The sequence below is a fragment of the Lynx canadensis genome, chromosome C1 (genome assembly GCF_007474595.2).
Source record: "Lynx canadensis isolate LIC74 chromosome C1, mLynCan4.pri.v2, whole genome shotgun sequence".
Lineage (NCBI taxonomy): Eukaryota > Metazoa > Chordata > Mammalia > Carnivora > Felidae > Lynx > Lynx canadensis.
The window spans coordinates 27268404-27286798 of record NC_044310.1 but is presented as its reverse complement, the minus strand read 5'-3'; the positions used below and the strand labels follow the sequence as shown (position 1 = coordinate 27286798).

At 40.7% G+C, this 18395-nt stretch overlaps 1 protein-coding gene across 1 annotated transcript in view; it reads right to left on the bottom strand.

Annotated features, from left to right (window-relative positions):
• Positions 1 to 13412, bottom strand: part of AGO3 (argonaute RISC catalytic component 3) — a 124305-nt gene extending 110893 nt beyond the window's left edge. Inside the window, exon 1 of the mRNA XM_030325783.1 lies at positions 13124 to 13412. Coding sequence (XP_030181643.1) covers positions 13124 to 13142 — 19 coding nt within the window. The 5' untranslated portion in view covers positions 13143 to 13412. The remainder of the gene's footprint in view (positions 1 to 13123) is intronic.
• Between the last annotated feature and the right edge of the window lie 4983 nt (positions 13413 to 18395).

The window sequence follows — 18395 nt, the reverse complement described above, 5'->3', positions numbered from 1 at the left end:
TCAACAAATATTAACAGGCATGTACCACATGTCACACAATATACTAAGTGCACCATCCTGTATTAAGCACCTACTATTTGGGGGGGGGGGGAAGTACAGAGGGAAACAGGTATATAGAAATTTTGCCCCTTCATATCAATTTCAGAAGTAGACTTACAAAATCAAAGGGTAGGAAGAGAACTGTTTTTCTGACTCTTGATATTTACTGCCAAACTGTCATGGGAACACATCATTATCCCCAGCTCTCTCTCTCTTACCCTCTCTAGAATTAGGCATTACATTTTCTTTTTTTCTTCTTTTTTTTTTCTTTTTTTTTCAACGTTTTTTTTTTTTTTTTTTTTTTTTTTTTATTTTGGGACAGAGAGAGACAGAGCATGAACGGGGGAGGGGCAGAGAGAGAGGGAGACACAGAATCGGAAACAGGCTCCAGGCTCTGAGCCATCAGCCCAGAGCCTGACGCGGGGCTCGAACTCACGGACCGCGAGATCGTGACCTGGCTGAAGTCGGACGCTTAACCGACTGTGCCACCCAGGCGCCCCAGGCATTACATTTTCAAAATACCTTTTATGTGTTAAAAATTTTTTTTCTGCTATTTTATTTACATGTGGTTACTATCAAGATTGGCTTAAAAATAGTATTTTGCTGTTCTATATCCCCAATTCTCATTAATCTCACTGCTCCTATAGATAATTCCTTTTCTTTTTTAATTTTTTTTAATGTTTATTTATTTTTGTGAGAGAGAGAGAGAGAGAGAGAGAGAGAGAGAGAGAGAACAAGTGGGGGAGGGGCAAAGAGAGACGGAGACACAGAATCTGAAGCAGGCTCCAAACTGCTGTCAGCACAGAGCCCGACACAGGGCTTGACCCCACCAACCGTGAGATCATGACCTGAGCAGAAGTTGGATGCTTAACCCACTGAGCCACACAGGTGGCCCAGATAATTCCTTTTTAATTTTTTTTAAAGTAGGCTCTATGCCCAACGTGGGGCTTCAACTCACGACCCTGAAATAAAAACACATGCTCTACTGACTGAGCCAGGCGGGTACCCCCGACCCAGATAATCTTTAAAAAAAATCAAAAACAGAAGCGCCTGGGTGGCTCAGTCAGTTAAGCATCCAACTTCGGCTTGAGACATCTCAGAGTTTGTGAGTTCAAGCCCTATATCAGGCTCTGTGCAGACAGCTTGGAGCCTGGAGACTGCTTTGGATTCTGTGTCTTCCTCTCTCTCTCTCTCTCTGCCCCTCCCTGTGCATGCTGCCTCTTTCTCTCTAAAATAAATAAACATTAAACATTTTTTAAAAAATAAAAAACACGGGGCGCCTGGGTGGCGCAGTCGGTTAAGCGTCCGACTTCAGCCAGGTCACGATCTCGCGGTTCGGGAGTTCGAGCCCCGCGTCGTGCTCTGGGCTGATGGCTCAGAGCCTGGAGCCTGTTTCCGATTCTGTGTCTCCCTCTCTCTGCCCCTCCCCCGTTCATGCTCTGTCTCTCTCTGTCCCAAAAATAAATAAACGTTGAAAAAAAAAAAAATAAAAATAAATAAATAAATAAATAAATAAATAAATAAATAAATAAATAAAAAACAAAGCAGTGCCTGGCTGGCTCAGTCAGAGGAGCACATGATTCTTGATGTCAGGGTTGTGAGTTTGAGCCCCATGCTGGGTGTAGAGATTACTTAAATAAATAAAACTTTATAATCAAAAACATAAAAAGTCATATCTACTTTAAGTATTTATTGAACGTTATGTTCAAATTATTTTTTAATGTTTTTATTTTTGAGGAACAGAAAGACGGAGTGTGAGCGGGGGATGGGGCAGAGAGGAAGACACACAATATGAAGCAGGCTCCAGGCTCTGAGCTGTCAGCACAGAGCCCGACACAGGGCTTGAACCCAAGATCATGACCTGAGCTGAAACCAGACACTTAACTGACTGAGCCACCCAGGCACCCCATATTCAAGTTTTTATAGATACACAGATTAAATAATAAGTCAGTTATCTGCTTTAACTAGTTCCTAATATATTGTGGGGGGGGATATTCCACCTTAATATTTAAAGTTAATATTAACAACAACAATAGTTAATCTGTGTTATTAATATTTGAAATGCATTGTGATTTCTCATAATATAATTTTGAGGCAAGTACTATATTATGAAGAAACTGAAGCACAGGGAGATTAAAAAACATATTCACACTTATAAAGTGATAAAGTCAGGATTTGTAAATAGTCTGATTTAGAGACTGCATTTTTAATCATTACACTACACTACAAACTAACATCTGGTGAAAGTCTATCATTCATCGACTCATTAATTTGCTCAACAAATATTTATTGCCTCCAACTATCAAGTATTGTTCAGGCTCAGGTGAACAATAATTTTCATAATATTAATAAAGACCTGGTCTTCATGAAGCTTTTATGGGAGGGTTGGGGGGAGCAGATTACACTGCATTTCTTTTTTGCAAATCAGGTAGTAGTAAGTGCTACAAAGAAAAATAAAATATGTTAAGGGGATAGAAGGAGGGGTTGAAAGCAAATAGGTAGTTAACCATTTTAGACAGGTTTGTCAAAGGCCTCTTTGAAAGGGTGACAAGTAATCAGAAAACAGAGGAAGTGAGAAAACAAGTCATGTTTTCTCATGTCCATGGACATCTGGAAGAACATTTCAGGTTGAGGAAAAATCAAATATAAAGGAAAACGCAGAAGCTTGCTTGGTGAAGAACAGCAAAGAGACCACTATGCCTGGAGCACAGTGAGCAAGAAGAGAGTAAGAGAGGAGGTCAGAGATAATGGGAGATCAGATCACACAGGATTTGTAAACCATCATGAGGTCTTCGGATTGTATCGTGAGACATGAGAAACCAACAAGGGTTCTGGTTCAAGAAGCATTATGATCTGACTTAATTTTTTTTTTTTTTTAAATGATCACTCAGGCTGCTTTATTAAAAACTGCCTGTAAAGGAACAAGCAGCGAGACCAGTTAGTAGGCTAGTTGACAAAGGATAATGTTGGCTAGGGCTGGGGAAGTAGCAGTTGGGGGAAAGATGCTGATGTGGAAAATACTTACAAAGTAGACCTGATGGGAACTGCTAATGGAGTAGGTGTGTGGTATGAGAGAAAAAAGCTCTCAAGGGTTTTGTTTTGTTTTTTGGTCTAAGCAACTGAATGAATGCAAATGTCATTTACTGAATTAGGAAAGAGTGATGGGAGCAAGTTTGGAGAGGAAATCAAGAGGATTTTTAGGACATGCTAAATTTGAGAGGTCTATACAACTAGGTGTCTAATAGGCAGTTAGATGGGTATAAAGTTCAAGGAAAAGGTCCAGCTAGAGACATAAACGTGAGAGTCCTTAGCATATTAGCAGTATTTTTTTTTTTTCAACGTTTATTTATTTTTGGGACAGAGAGAGACAGAGCATGAACGGGGGAGGGGCAGAGAGAGAGGGAGACACAGAATCGGAAACAGGCTCCAGGCTCTGAGCCATCAGCCCAGAGCCCGACGCGGGGCTCGAACTCACGGACCGCGAGATCGTGACCTGGCTGAAGTCGGACGCTTAACCGACTGCGCCACCCAGGCGCCCCTCTATTAGCAGTATTTGAAACCACTGGATTAGTGATTACCCACTCTGTGGTGGGATACAGAAGAACTCTAAACCCTGGGATACTCCCAATGTTTAGAGATTAGGGAAATGAAGAGGGCATAGCAAAGGAGACAGAAAAGTGATATCCAGTAAGGTTGAGGAGGACTTGGAGAAAGTGGGAAAAAGAGGATTTCAAAAAGGAAGCAACTTATAATCAAATAAAGCCAAATAAAACGAAGATTTGGGAACTGATTATTGGGTTTAGCAAACTCTCTTGACCTTGATAAGAGCAATTTCAACAGAGTGGTAGGGACAAAACCTTGACTGGAGTAACTTCAAAAGGAATGGCCCGAATATAATCAAGACTTTAGGTCCTAGTAGTTTACAGTAAATTCAAAGGAACATGTTAGGGGAGCCTGGGTGACTCGGATGGTTAAGTGACCAACTCTTGATTTTCGTTCAGGTCATGATCTTTAGGTTCATGAGATCAGGCCCTCTGTTGGGCTCCATGCTGACAGCATAGCCTGTTTGTGATTCTCTCTCCCCCTCTCTCTCTCAGCCCCTACCCCACTGGCATGCTCAAACTCTCTCTCCTAAAATAAACAAACATGAAAAAAAATTAAAAATAACAAAGAAACATGTTAAATTACACCATGAAGATGGAACCAACAAAATCCAGACTGTGAGAAACTCTAAAAGGACAAACAATCCATAAACTGAATAGGGAAGAATTATAGAACACTTACAGATTAAAAGACACTTAAAAGACATACCAATCATGAATGGATAAAAAAGGTAGTATATATACAATGGAATATTACTCAGCCACATAAAAGAATGAAATCTTCTCACTTGCAACAACACAGATGAATCTAGAAGGTCTAATACTAACTGAAAGAGAAAGACAAATACCTTATGATTTCACACATATGTGGAATTGAAGAAACAAAACAGAGACAAAAAAACCAAACCTTAAAAATATGTTTTTTAGTTTTTTTAATTTCTTTTAAAGTTTTTTTTTTTTTTATTTAAAAAAAATTTTTTTTCAACTTTTTTTAATTTTATTTTTGGGACAGAGAGAGACAGAGCATGAACGGGGGAGGGGCAGAGAGAGAGGGAGACACAGAATCGGAAACAGGCTCCAGGCTCTGAGCCATCAGCCCAGAGCCTGACGCGGGGCTCAAACTCACGGACCGCGAGATCGTGACCTGGCTGAAGTCGGACGCTTAACCGACTGCGCCACCCAGGCGCCCCTAAAGTTTATTTTGATAACCACAGGTGAAGTAACCGCTTGAGCTAAAGCCAACCCTTAATGTTTATTTTGAGAGAGTGATAGCATGTGTGTGTGAAGGGCAGAGAGAGATGGTGAGAGAGAGAATCCCAAGCAGGCTCCACACTCAGCACAGAGCCTGACGTCAGGCTCAATCTCACAACCATGAGATCATGACCTGAGCTGAAATCAAGAGTCGGACGCTTACCTGACTGAGCCACCCTGGCGTCCCAATGCTTTTTTTTTAATGTCTATTTTTGGTTTTTTAATGTCTATTTTTTGACAGAGAGAGCGGGAGAGAGAGACAGAGGGCAAGGGGAGTGGGGCAGAGAAAGAGGAAGACACAGAATCCAAAGCAGGCTCCAGGCTCTGAGCTGTTGGCATAGAGCCCAACGTGGGGCTTGAACTTAGACCATGGGATCACAATGTGAGCTGAAGTTGGACGCTTAACTGACTAAGGCACCCAAATGCTCCTTTTTAATTTTTCAAAAGTTTATTTACTTTGAGAGAGAGAAAGAGAGAGAAAGAGCACAAGTGGGGAAGGAGCAGAGAGAGAGAGGGAGAGAATCCCAAGCAGACTCTGCACCGTCAGTGCAGAGCCTGATATGGACCTTGAACTCATGAACCAATGAGATCATGACCTGAGCCAAAGTTGGACACCAAGTCGGAGGCTCAATCGACTGAACCACCCACGTGCCCCCACAACAGACTCTTAAATATAAATAAAGAGAACAAACTGGTGGTTACCAAAGGGGGGGAATGGGTGAAATAGGTGACAGGAATTAAGAGCATACTTATGAGTACTAACACACAGAATTGAATTACTATGTTGTACACATGAAATTCATATAACACTGTACATTAATTATATTGGTATTTTTAAAAGACATATCAATCACAATGTGTGAAACTTACTGGATCTGAATTCAAAAATGAAAAAATAAACCAAAGCAAACTAGAAACAAAAGTATAATATACGAGACAAGTAGAAATTGAACACTGACCAGATATTTGATATAAAGGAATATTATTATTTTGCAATGAGAATGGTACTATGGTTTAAAGACTCTGTATTTTTTTTTTTTAAAGAATTTTTTTTTCAACATTTATTTATTTTTGGGACAGAGAGAGACAGAGCATGAACAGGGGAGGGGCAGAGAGAGAGAGGGAGACACAGAATCGGAAACAGGCTCCAGGTTCTGAGCCATCAGCCCAGAGCCTGACGCGGGGCTCGAACTCACAGAGCGCGAGATCGTGACCTGGCTGAAGTCGGACGCCTAACCGACTGCGCCACCCAGGCGCCCCAAGACTCTGTATTTTTTATAAGCACTTAGCAGACATTTATGAATGAAATAGCATTATGACTAGAATATGCTTCAAAAAAGTACAAGGTCATGGGAAATAGGAAGGGACACAACTGGATGTGGATGAGGATTATTGGGTTTAAATGATGGGTACATAATAGCTTATTATGTAATTCTGCCTATTTGTATACACCCTTAATTCTCTATAATAAAAGGTCTTAAAAAGTAGGAAGAGAAGTACCATTTCCCTTGCATACTTTTTTTAGCACCCATTGTACAGACAAGGAAATTAAGGTTAAGGAAGATTAAATGCACTGCCCAAAGTCAGTTAATTCTTTTAAATAGACTTAGCCTGCCTCAATCACTATTAACACCCCACACCAGAGTGGTACATCTGTTACAATCACTGAATCTACAATGACACATCATTATCAAGTCAGTTAATTTGAGAGCCAGGATTTGTCTCCAAAACCCATGCTTTGTGCACTATATCACACACCCAAATTGTTTTCCATTATTTTGCTGGGTGTTATTTATACAAACTGGCAAAAGACCAAAATTGTTTCATGAATAAGCAATGTAACAAACTACTGTTATTATAAAATCAAGTTTAAGTATCCAAAAAATATTTTAATGTAAATTAATGAAGAAACAATTCTGTCAACACAACAAATTATACTTCCAGTGAAGCACATTTATTTAACAAATACATACATTGCCTACTAGATTTGAAAATATATGGGGTGCCTGGGTGGCTCAGTCAGTTAAGCGTCCGACTTTGGCTCAGGTCATGATCTCACAGTTCTGGAGTTCAAGCCCCACATCAGGCTCTCTGTTGTCAGGATGGATCCCACTTTGGATCCTCTGTCCCCCTTTCTCTATGTTCTCCCCACTTGTGTGTGTGCTTTCAAAAATAAACATTTAAAAAAATAAAATAATGTTTTATTTTATAGTCAGGAAAACATTCGATTTTTGTTTTGGAAAAATAAACATTGTGTTGGCCTCAAAATTTGACATAATAAAATGACTGTTTACTACATATACCCACAAGGCTAAGCAGTAAACATTAGCAAGAGATTTTCGTAACCTCCCACATACTAATTCTACCTATTCATTCGATGAACTTATACAAACAGTGCACTTATTACCATATTACATTTATTATATTCACTATAGCTTAATAATCACTTGTAGAAGATTCAGCCTGCTGAGGGTAAAATTTCTCAGATGGCAGTACTGGGGAACTATTTTTAAAAAGGCATTGTGCCCCCTGAAAACAAGGGAGGACATGGCCCAAGTAGGTCCTGCCCTATGGAAATGTATCGAGATTTATTTCAGAATTAAAGGCTGGGTAGCTTTTGAAAAACTTTTTGAGTACCCAAGCAAAAATTTTAGAAAATTTTTGGGGCGCCTGGGTGGCTCAGGTCATGATCTCATGGTTCGTGAGTTTGAGCCTCACATCAGGCCCTGTGCTGACAGCTCAGAGCCTGGAGCCTGGTTGGTTCTGTGTCTCCCTCTCACTCTGCCCCTACCGGGCCAGCAGTCTGTCTCTTTCTTAAAAAAAAAAAAAAAAAAAAAAAAAAATTAGATAAAAAAGTTTTGAGTAATTTTAGAGTAATGCCATGTTGATGTTAAATATACAGATAGATCAAGTCCTAATTTAGAAGGCAGAACTTTCTTGTTCAAAAAAAAAAAAAAAAAAAAAAAAAAAAAAAAGACTTCATTGCTAAGGTATTAACCCATTTTGCAATCTATTTTTTAACCTTTTTTTTTTTAATTCTGAGACACAGTAATGAACTTCAGTTAAAATATCAAGTAATGATTCAAAAATAGTATTATGTAAATCTACAATTGAGAATATTTTCTTGCAAAATTCCTTCCACAAATGAAAAATACAAAAATATCTCATGTTTATATTCTGTAGATACCTTCTCATTTCTCAAAAACTTGACAATTTAGAAATAATGTAGTTTTATAATGTAGAAAAAACTGGATGATACAAAACAAAGAATTCTTATAAGTTACTTCACTATTATTTCATAATAATGTATTTCATAAAATAATTTTTTATTTTAACCAAATCACAAAAAGCCCACATTAAGAAAAAACAGTTTAACATGGTTTTGCTAAATCTCAATAGTCTTTTTTTTTTTAAAGCAATGATTAGTCAAAGAAAGTTGTTAATATTAACACAGATAATGGCAGAAAACTACAGAAACTCCAAATACAGAAAGGCTGTTCATGTATCCTAACAGCATAACCATTATGGTTGAAAAACCACACAATATTCTTTCTCACATCTGTTTTGTTAATGAGCCAAGAATGGGGGTCTATTGGGTATCCTAGACAACTGAATTAGAAGTAGGAATGTCTGGTGAATACTGTTTATTCCAACAAATGAACACTAAATAGGTTTGGAAAGGATACTATTCTTAAGTTATATTTTTAGTTTTACTTTCCCAAAAAAAGAACTATCACTCGCCTTATTCCCTCATCTATTAAAAAAAAACAAAAACAAAAATCCCCTATAAATTCCTTTAGATTCTAGTTTTAAGTATCATAAATGTTTTGTTAGATTAACAAAATATTTACTTACTTCATCTTTCAGATAGACCCTCAAGTATTTAAATACTATAAAAATCAATGTGAAAAAGATGCTTGTGATAGAAAGCAACATAGTATTCAACTAGAATACAATAATTTATGTCAGTTTAGCAAGAATTCTATTCTAAACTAGGGTTTTTCCATATACAACAGAGAACTCTTCCAGGAAATATCCCTTTACAGGGCCCCAGGCCTCTTTGCATGCTCTCAGGCCAGGCTTATAGAACCAAACAAATACAATGTTCCCACTGGAAAATATAAATTAATATGAATTAAATCTAAGTTGACAATTTAGTACATAATAGTCTCCAAAAGAGCAAAAGGGAGTAGCATCTTGAAATCATTTCATTCATTCTAGCCACTTTCCTCAATTACTTAATTCCTTATTTTTTTAAAAATAGATTTACTAGTTTGAAATCTGGCTTAGAAATTTAAAAAGTGATCAGGGTGATGGAATCACGGATAATTTTTAAAGGTCTTTATTATGTTAATCAAATTACATTTGAGAGTTACCTATATGTTCTTTTTCTCCTTTAAATCTTTGTTGAGAAGAACAAAATTGTTTCTTGCCTCCTTTTCTATATTCCCTCAGGGTGTTCTATCACTATCAGAGAAATTAAGTTCTAAAACAAATCAAAATAATCACGCATATTTTTGTAAGTCCCACTGCCAGTCAAGAGCAGCAAATACTAGGGAAAAAATTATCATGGCCACTCAAGAACAGCACAAGCTAAAATTTAAGTAGCAACCAAGTAGAAAAACCTTTTCTACCTCCAAAATTCATATTCTCCAGACAGAGCAGCATTTTGACATTTTTTTTTCTTCAAGACAAAAATCTACAAGTGAGAAAACTTACATCCCAAAGTGATTTTAAAAAGATTATTTTAGTTACTAAACTGAGAACCTAATGGCATTATATATTTTAGTTAATTTGAATCTACAACTTTAATTCATTTCATTCAAATCTAGTTTCCATACATGCAACTTCTGTTCCTTTGGAACTTGTTCTTGAATGATTTTTCTAGATTTTTATTATTAAAGAAATGTAGATCCAAACATGAATTTAAGAGTATCATTAAGATGGTCTAGTCACCCCTTGTATAAAACAACTACCAAACATGTCAAATCATTTTGCCTATCATTAATTTAAAGTAACAGTGTTTTTCTTCCATTGCAGCTAAGTACATTTCCTTCTACCCTAAACAGTAGTCTGACTTTACCTAAAAATACAGACTAGAGTATTAATGTCCTAAAAATTGCTACTCATGAGAACTCATATCTCAATGTACATTTCTGCTTCTATTCACACTTTATTTGGAATTAAAACATATGCTTTTAGGGGTGCTTGGCTGACTCAGTAGAGCACACGACTCTGGATCTCGGGGTTGTAAATTCAAGCCCCGCGTTGGGTACAGAGATTACTTTTTTAAAAAAACCTTTGTAAATAAAAACAAAACGTATACTTTTAGTCCAAATGTAACTAAACCATAAAAAACAGGGTTCCGTCGGAAGTACCTCTAGGAAAAAATGCAAAACTACTGTTATAGCTAAAAACCCAACTGTGCCACCTTTTCGGGTTAAATCAAAGTTCACATAGTACTAAATCAGTACATTGTACAGGACACCCTTAAGAGTCGCTTTAAGTATTACATGCAAAAAGGAAGTACAAATATTAACTTTTAGTGAGAAACAATTATATAGTATTTGTATCCTAAGTCTTCCAATGTAAATTTTAAGTTTTCTATGTATCTACCTAACAACTAGCATTTAAAATATCCTGTCATAGGGGCGCCTGGGTGGCTCAGTCGGTTGAGCGTCCGACTTCAGCTCAGGTCACGATCTCGCGGTCCGTGAGTTCGAGCCCCGCGTCGGGCTCTGGGCTGATGGCTCAGAGCCTGGAGCCTGTTTCCGATTCTGTGTCTCCCTCTCTCTCTGCCCCTCGCCCGTTCATGCTCTGTCTCTCTCTGTCTCAAAAATAAATAAATGTTTAAAAAAATAAATAAATAAAAAATAAAAAAATAAAATATCCTGTCATAATTCCTAAGAATCTACACACACACACACAAAACTTTGAAAAAAAATTGGTACAAAGATCCAACACTGACTCAACAGACTATCAGAGAGCATTTATGTCCAAAAAAAATTGTTTAAGTAATCTCTACACCCAAGGTGGGTCTCAAACTCTTGACCCAGAGATCAAGAGTCACATGCTCTACTGACTGAGCCACCGAGGCTCACCTGTATTAAAAAATTGTAAACCAAAATACATACTTGTCTAATTCTTTTTTTTTTTTAATTTTTCCTTTTAAAGATTTTAAAGTAATCTCCACACCCATGGTGGGGCTCTCCCTCACAACTCTGAGATCAAGAATCGCACACTCCACTGACCCAGCCAGGCACCCCTCTCTATACCTGCCCAATTCTGGATTTAAAACTTCGTTGCACATTTTGCCCAACTGTGCTTTCAATTTCACATGCAGCATAACAATTACATGTAAGTCTCAGGAAGAATGAAAATTTTGTTTTTGATGATGACAACCTTGAGACAGACTATATTTTAACTTCATTATTACAGTTAATCATGTATAAACATCCTTGAAGAACAACCTTTTGAGTTTCAAGATATCTAAGATGAGATAGACATTATCTAACTCTACCTCCCCAGATGTGAAGACAATTTAACGGGTATAAATTTCAGCAATGACACATGCAAAAAGATGTAAAACTTATCTATAGCTCAAGAATTCATAGGAGCATTTACTGAATCGTACCTGGCTAGTTGGACCAGTCGGCTAGGTGGTTGGACTTCAGAAATATTTTCTAAGATATTGTCCACGCCCTGAGGCATAATTTTGTATGAAAAACCCAAAGGACAAAAGAAGTTTAAAAAAAAACTGAACTATTTTTTAAAATATTAGGACAATCAATAAAGTGTTTAACTTTCACGTTTTGTTTTCCAGGCGTGACGAAAGGACAGTTATGTAAAAGTTATCTATAGCCCGAGATCATCATATTCACTAAACAGTACAGTAGAAAATTAAAAAATTAAAAAGGCAGGACATAGTTTCAGAAATACACAAACCAATGATTAACAAATAAAAGTCTAAAACTCTTCACAATCTTCAAAGCTTCCCTTTTTAAGAAAATATGAAGATTACAGAAAAAGCACACGAAAGAGAAATGGGAGAAACCGATTACAGAAAATTTCATACAGTGAAACTTGTAATAAGCCCCTCTCCTCACCCCACCTCTACAAATCCTAACTGCTGTTTGCATCTACTGACAATTCTACTTCTTAACCTAATCATAACAAACCCTTTGTTATCATTATGTCACTGGTTTCCTTATATTTAAGTTCTTCTTATGTTCAAGCACTTCCCAAACTGGCAAAATGAGATGTGAACTTCAGGGACCTGCGGTCCCATGAGTAACATGACGCCCCCTCCCACCAATATTTTGAAAATTAACTTACAAATTTGTTACTGTCTGAATAAAGCACACTTTCAAATTTAACATATTAAGTATTACCCTTTGGAAAGCAAACGGTTATGTAACACCTACTTTATGCCTCTCAATTAATTACTTTAGAACCATAAAGAAAGCTTTTTCTTTTTTCAAGGTAACTACTGCCCATGTTGCAATTTTCCTTAAAGACTGCAGTTTTCCCAAGGAGAGAAAAGATTTTTTTTTAATTCTAAATTGCCAAGAATATAATATCCGTTTTCCTAGGGAATGAGGAATGAGAAAAATATATTGTCAGCAATTTTAAGATCCACCTCCTCACGTAAGCTGTAATCTGGGCCGATATGACATTTCCGAAATCCTCAGTAACTACATACCATGCGGCCGCAAATATCAGAAGAGAAATCGGGGATGGATGAAATGCCATCTTGCATTTGACGCTGTAGTAATACCTATTTCAAACTTAACACTCCTCCGTTATCTCCATGTAGCTTCACAACTACCTTAAGAGGTAAGAGAGCTGACCGCCCAGCGCCTCCATGGGACACACAACCCGGTTAAAGGACGCGCACGCCGTTACACCTTCAATTGGAATAACAAAAAAGGACGACAAACCCTTCTAGACTCCAGAAAAAAAAAAAAAAAAAAAAAGAGTAATACCGCCTGGAGATACCCAAACTTCAATCCTTTAAGCAGTGCCCCCTCCCCGCAGTTTCGCCTACTCAGTGGCCCCGGGGAACTGCGGCGGGGCTGCGGGGCTGCGGGGCTGCGGGGGAGGGGCCGCGCGGGGGGCGGGGGAGAGCCGCCGGGCCCGCGCACACTTCTCGCACCTGGGCAGGGGCGGAGGGAGCGACGATGCTCTGGGGACACCCCTACCCACCAGGCCAGCAGCTCGGACTCGCTCACCTGCGGAGCCGATTTCCATTCATGGAGCTGGGGGGAGTGCTTCGAGCGAGAAGGGCGCCCACCACTGGGGGCAAGGAGGCAGCGCAGGGGGCGACGAGGCGCGACAGGCACCCTCGTTCGGCCCCGAGGCGAGGTGGTGATGGCTTCTCCTCAGCTACCGCACTCCGAAAGCTCTCGTCAGGAAGAGCCGCCGTGGGGAGGCAGCGTGCGACTAGGCGAGAGGAAGGAGAAGCGTGAATCGAGGAGAGGAGAACCCCGTGCGGAACTTGCGTCGCCCGCGGCCGCTTACGCTCCCACTGCCCCTCCACGACTGCGGCGCCGCCGCCGACCTCCCCGGGGGCCGCCCCCGGAAGCCCGCTGGCGTCAGTTCCGCTGCCCGGACTCGCCCGACGTCCAAGCCTCGCCTCTCCGCCCCAAGCCGTGCGGGCGCGACGTCGGTGCGGGCGCGGCCGGCGCGGAGGAAGCGGGGGAGGTGTCAGGGAGCCGGCGCCGAGTCTGGGCGGGGCGTGGGGCACGCGCGACGGGCGGGCGGGCCCTCCCACGGTCTTCAGCAGTACCGTACCGGCCGGAGACAACTCGAAGGGGCTGGACTCCTAGCACCACCCTAGTGCTGGGCCGTGCCGGCTGAAGGCGACAACGCTGAGGGGGTAGCTTACCTGGGGAGGAGCCTACCTGGAGCGTGGCCGGTCTGAGGAGCAAAGCCCGGACCTGCAGCTGAGAGTGACTAGGGCAGAGCACGTCTAGGGCAGAGCCACCCTCCTTAAGGAGCCCCTCCCGCCCCGCCCAGCCTGGGCGGCACCACGCGCCTCCTCCTCAGCAGGCGGTCAAGTGACCACCATAATTGATCACTCCAAGTCCGTGGGTTGCTTTGACGACCATTTTGGGGGGGGGGGGAGGGGGTGCAATTTAGCTTGGGAAAAGAGGATTGAGAGGACATTACACAACGTATCGGATAATTTCCTTGTTTGAAACGCTTTAATAGCGTCTCATCACGCTGAGATCACGCTTTCCCGGTGCCAAAACGCACCGCGTAAATGGGCCCTTCCTTTCTCCTCAAGCAAGACTTTTCCTCATCACTATGCTACAGCTATACTGATCTGCTAATTCCCACAACAGGCAAAGCGCTTCCCTTTCCGACCTGGCGCCCCTCTTCCCTTGGCCAGGAACAGAGCCTCTCCTTTTTCTTCACACTCACCTTTTCTTCCCTCTCCAGCCCCGCGATGCTTCCTTTTATACCTCAACCTAAGACTTATTTCAGAGAGGTCTTTTCCGGATCACCGATCTATGATGGGGGCCCGTTTTTCTATCACAGCATTTCCTTAATAATCCTCCCAATCTGTAATTTGTTTTGCTTACTAGTTTGTGTGCCCCCCTCCCGCACTAGTTTGTGAGCTTTGTAAGATTACGATGGCCAGCACACTCGCTAGGAAATAGTAGGTCCTTCATATGTTGCCTTAATGAGAGGTGATAACTATTTAAGGCTGAAGAATGATTCCTGATTTTTGCCTATATCCCAAACATCAGTAGGAACATCATTTAGACTTTTAAAAATCAAAGTACTTTTGCTTTTTAAAGCTTGAAACAAAGAGGAAAAGGAGAAAAAATACCCTATCTTCAGTGCCACCCCCCCCCCCCATCACTTAAGTCACTGTGGGACTTTGCATCAATCACTAAGCCTCTGGGCTTGTTTTCTTATCTGAGAAATGGAGAGAAATATACCTTATATAATGGTTAATGAAGTTAGGGAATGTATATAAAGCAGAGAAAATCCTCCCTAACTACATGCTAGTGAATAAAAAAAGTTTAGTTAACATTTTAAAGCACTTATTACATGCACCTATTACAATAAACATTTCATAAATGGATGGGATTCAAACCCACCTCTGACTTCAATTCTGCCTTTCTTCTTCAAACCATTAACCCTTTTACAGAAAATTTCCATTTCAAAATATTAAATGTCACCAAATGAAACACTGTATCCTAAATTTTCAATACCTGACTACACAGAATCCAAGTCAGTAGCAGCACCCCAACAGGGTAAATACTAACTCTTGTGCAAGGTTCTATCACACCCTCAACTTCCCATTCTGGAACTGATTCCAGACTAAGTGACTAAGTGACTGCAGGCTTCACTGTCATCTCCCAGAAGTGATGAGCACTTGAGGGGCAGGCACTGTCTTCTTTGTTGACATTGATGAGGCAGGATTTGGACCTCCTAATTCAGTCCAATTTAATGTCAATAAAGCCTTCCCATCTGCTTCTGCTATTCAGGGACTTCACCACCTCTTTAGAGTGAGCCCATGTAAAAGGTTCATGAATTGTAATATCAAGTAGGAAGGCAAGAGGTCCAATAATTCCGCCAAAAGCAAGCTGTAAGAGGCTCTCCCCTGACCACATGCATACCCTATTTTTGGATAACCTCATTCCCAAATGAGTTGGCCCTTAAGGCCATAGAGCAGGGTCTTTGTGTATTTAACTGTCATAGCCCCAGTGCCTAGTGCTTAGCCTATGTGCCCCAATGCCTGGCACATAGCTACATTCCATAAATATTTGTGGGACGGATGGATGAATGAATGGGCTTCAAGAATGGGGCTCAGGCTAAAATTCTGTCCTTATCCCTTGTGGCACTGCTTGCTTTCAGAAGGGAGAACTATAAAATACTACAGGCATTTAAGGAACACGGAAATCCATGCCCTCTGAAAGTTGCATTCCTAGGCTTCCTGTACTAGATAAACATCACTGGATGATCCTCAACTTGACTCAAGTTCAGAAATATTCTCCTGGACCATCAGTTTTTGTTTTTCTTTCTTTGAGACCATCAGTTTTTATACAGCAGAGAGAAAGCTATTTTGTACTGCAGGAGAACACAGTATAAAACATATTGGCCTTTGGGACAGAGCTGAGACTGAGGCCCACTGCTACTATGTATGATTCCAAGAAAATCACTCTCTCTGAACCTCACATTCCTCATCTCTAAAAGCCAGAGCACCTAGGCAGAGCAGACACTGCTGAATGCCTACCCAGGAGTCCTTATCCCCTTCTTTCTTGCGTAGCAGTCAAAACTTGTCTTTCTAATCCACATGACTCAGAGGATAACTCCTAATCTAAGCCACTCATGATAGATGATCTCATTTGCTTTGCCAGTGGCAGGAGTGGGAAGATGACCCATTTCTAGTGAATGAGACAGGCCAGATCTGCTGGGGCTTCCAAGGATTGCCTTATTTGCACTTCCTTCCTGGAATTACAGTAGCCACTTTGGGACACTGAGGTGAACTAGTATGCAGATAAACCAACACAGAATAGCAGAGGAAAGTGATTGTAAGAATCTGGTTTGTTGGTATTATCACTGAGCGACTGAATTAGCCAATCTTGGAGCCATATTAAATCAAGACTTCTTTGTAGTAAGTTTCTTATTTAAGCCAATATAGTTGGGGGTTTGTTATGTGCAATTGAATGTGATAATGTTATGTGATAAACTACTTCACATGAATGCTGTGAAGATACATAACAACATACTGTACAAAACACCTACTCAAATACTTCAAAGTACCCAAGCACCTCCTCCTTTTCAGGTCGCGTCCATTAACAAGCCATAGGCCTTTTCCAAAAACATGGCCGGGAACTCCCAGTCTCTTCTAAGAGGAAAGTTCCTCGCCTTCAGAAGGTGGGGAAGAGGGACAGAGGGCTCCCTAGAAAGGTCCCAATTGGCTTCGTTGTCCCAAAAAGACATTGCCAAGAGGATAGTGCTGAAGCTTCTGCAGTCTAGAACAAAGGGACAGTCTGTTCCTACAGGGTAAACCACAATGGTCTAAAAAAACCTTGAAATGGTATCCTGGGGAAGGCAGTTGTGGTGCTAAGTGGAGAACTTTTAAATGTACCTCATCCCCAGCAAGTCCACTTTCCCAGTTCCTCCTTGATAGTTTAAAGGAATGCTTCTGTCATGCTCTGCAGCTTCTAAGCTTACCACATTTCCTCAGCCTATAGCCAGAGGAATAAACTGGCTTGAAAGCTAGAAACAAATAGGTGAGCTATCTGCTACAATTTAATGCTACTTTCCATTCAAGCAGTACAGGCAGCAGTCTGGGGATGGCCCAGGCTCAGAACTTGAAACCAGTCCTCTCTTTGCACTACATAACTCTTTCATTTAGCCACCAAACCCTAATTGCTGGGAGATTTTGGGTTTTGCTAAGCCAAGAGATACCCAACAAATAGCCTCATTTTGTTACAAGGCACTTCCTAGATAAGAATGTGCTACAGTGTATGTTGCCAATTGCCAGGGCAAAGGAAAGGCTGCTCAACCAATACTAAAGAGGGATGTCCAAGGATGTTAGGACAAGCTTTAACTAAAAAAAAAAAAGCTTGAGCTCCAGGACCAAACAAATTAGGCCTTTGGTTCCCACTGTCTTTTTCTCTTGAGTAAGCAACCAAGAGGCAAATTCTGAAATCTTTGAACATCCATTTCTAAAACTGAAATTTGTCACAAAAATGTGTCATAATGATCATCCTCCCACTTACTCTGCTAAATACTTTATTTCTGCTTCATTGAGGGGCACAGATTTACTTTAAGTTTTATTTTAACTGGGACAACTCTCCATGTTCCAATTTCCTCAAGTTTGATCAACCTCACTAACCCTCGTTGCTGAAAAGGAGCTGGGTACGGTCGGCTTGCTCTCAAGGGAATCTGACAGGTGGTAGACACAGGTTAGCTTTGCAATTTGAAGTCTCAACACTTGGCCTCCAGAGGAATGTTAGGCCCATTTATGTACACACTAGCTGCCACTGAAAATTTCTCACTGGGCCTTGTGCCAGAATCCATCTCTGAGCCATCTTCCCCCATTACACAGAAATAGTGCTCTAGCACTACCAGGAAGGAATGCCAGAACTTACATGCTTGACAATTGTACCATCAGCTTGAGGTACAAAACCACAGAATCACCAAGTTGGGACGAGAGTAAGAAAGATGATGGTAATCTGGTTAAGTTTCTGCTTACCTGAAGAGTCAGGAATGCTGAGTCCATCCTGTGCACTCAATATCACTTCTTGACTCCCCCCTCTGTACTCACAAACCAAAAATTTCTAGATCATTTCAATTCTATTCACAAATATTGATCCCTAGATATATATTCTATGGCCTTGAGATGACAAAAAAATGAACAGAATGTAGTTTCTGCTCCTAAGAGTTCATAGGCTCTGGAGAAAGCAAGTCATGAAAATAAATAGAGCAAGCTGCTAAGTGCTATCGAGTGCACTGGAACACCATCTATGACACTGG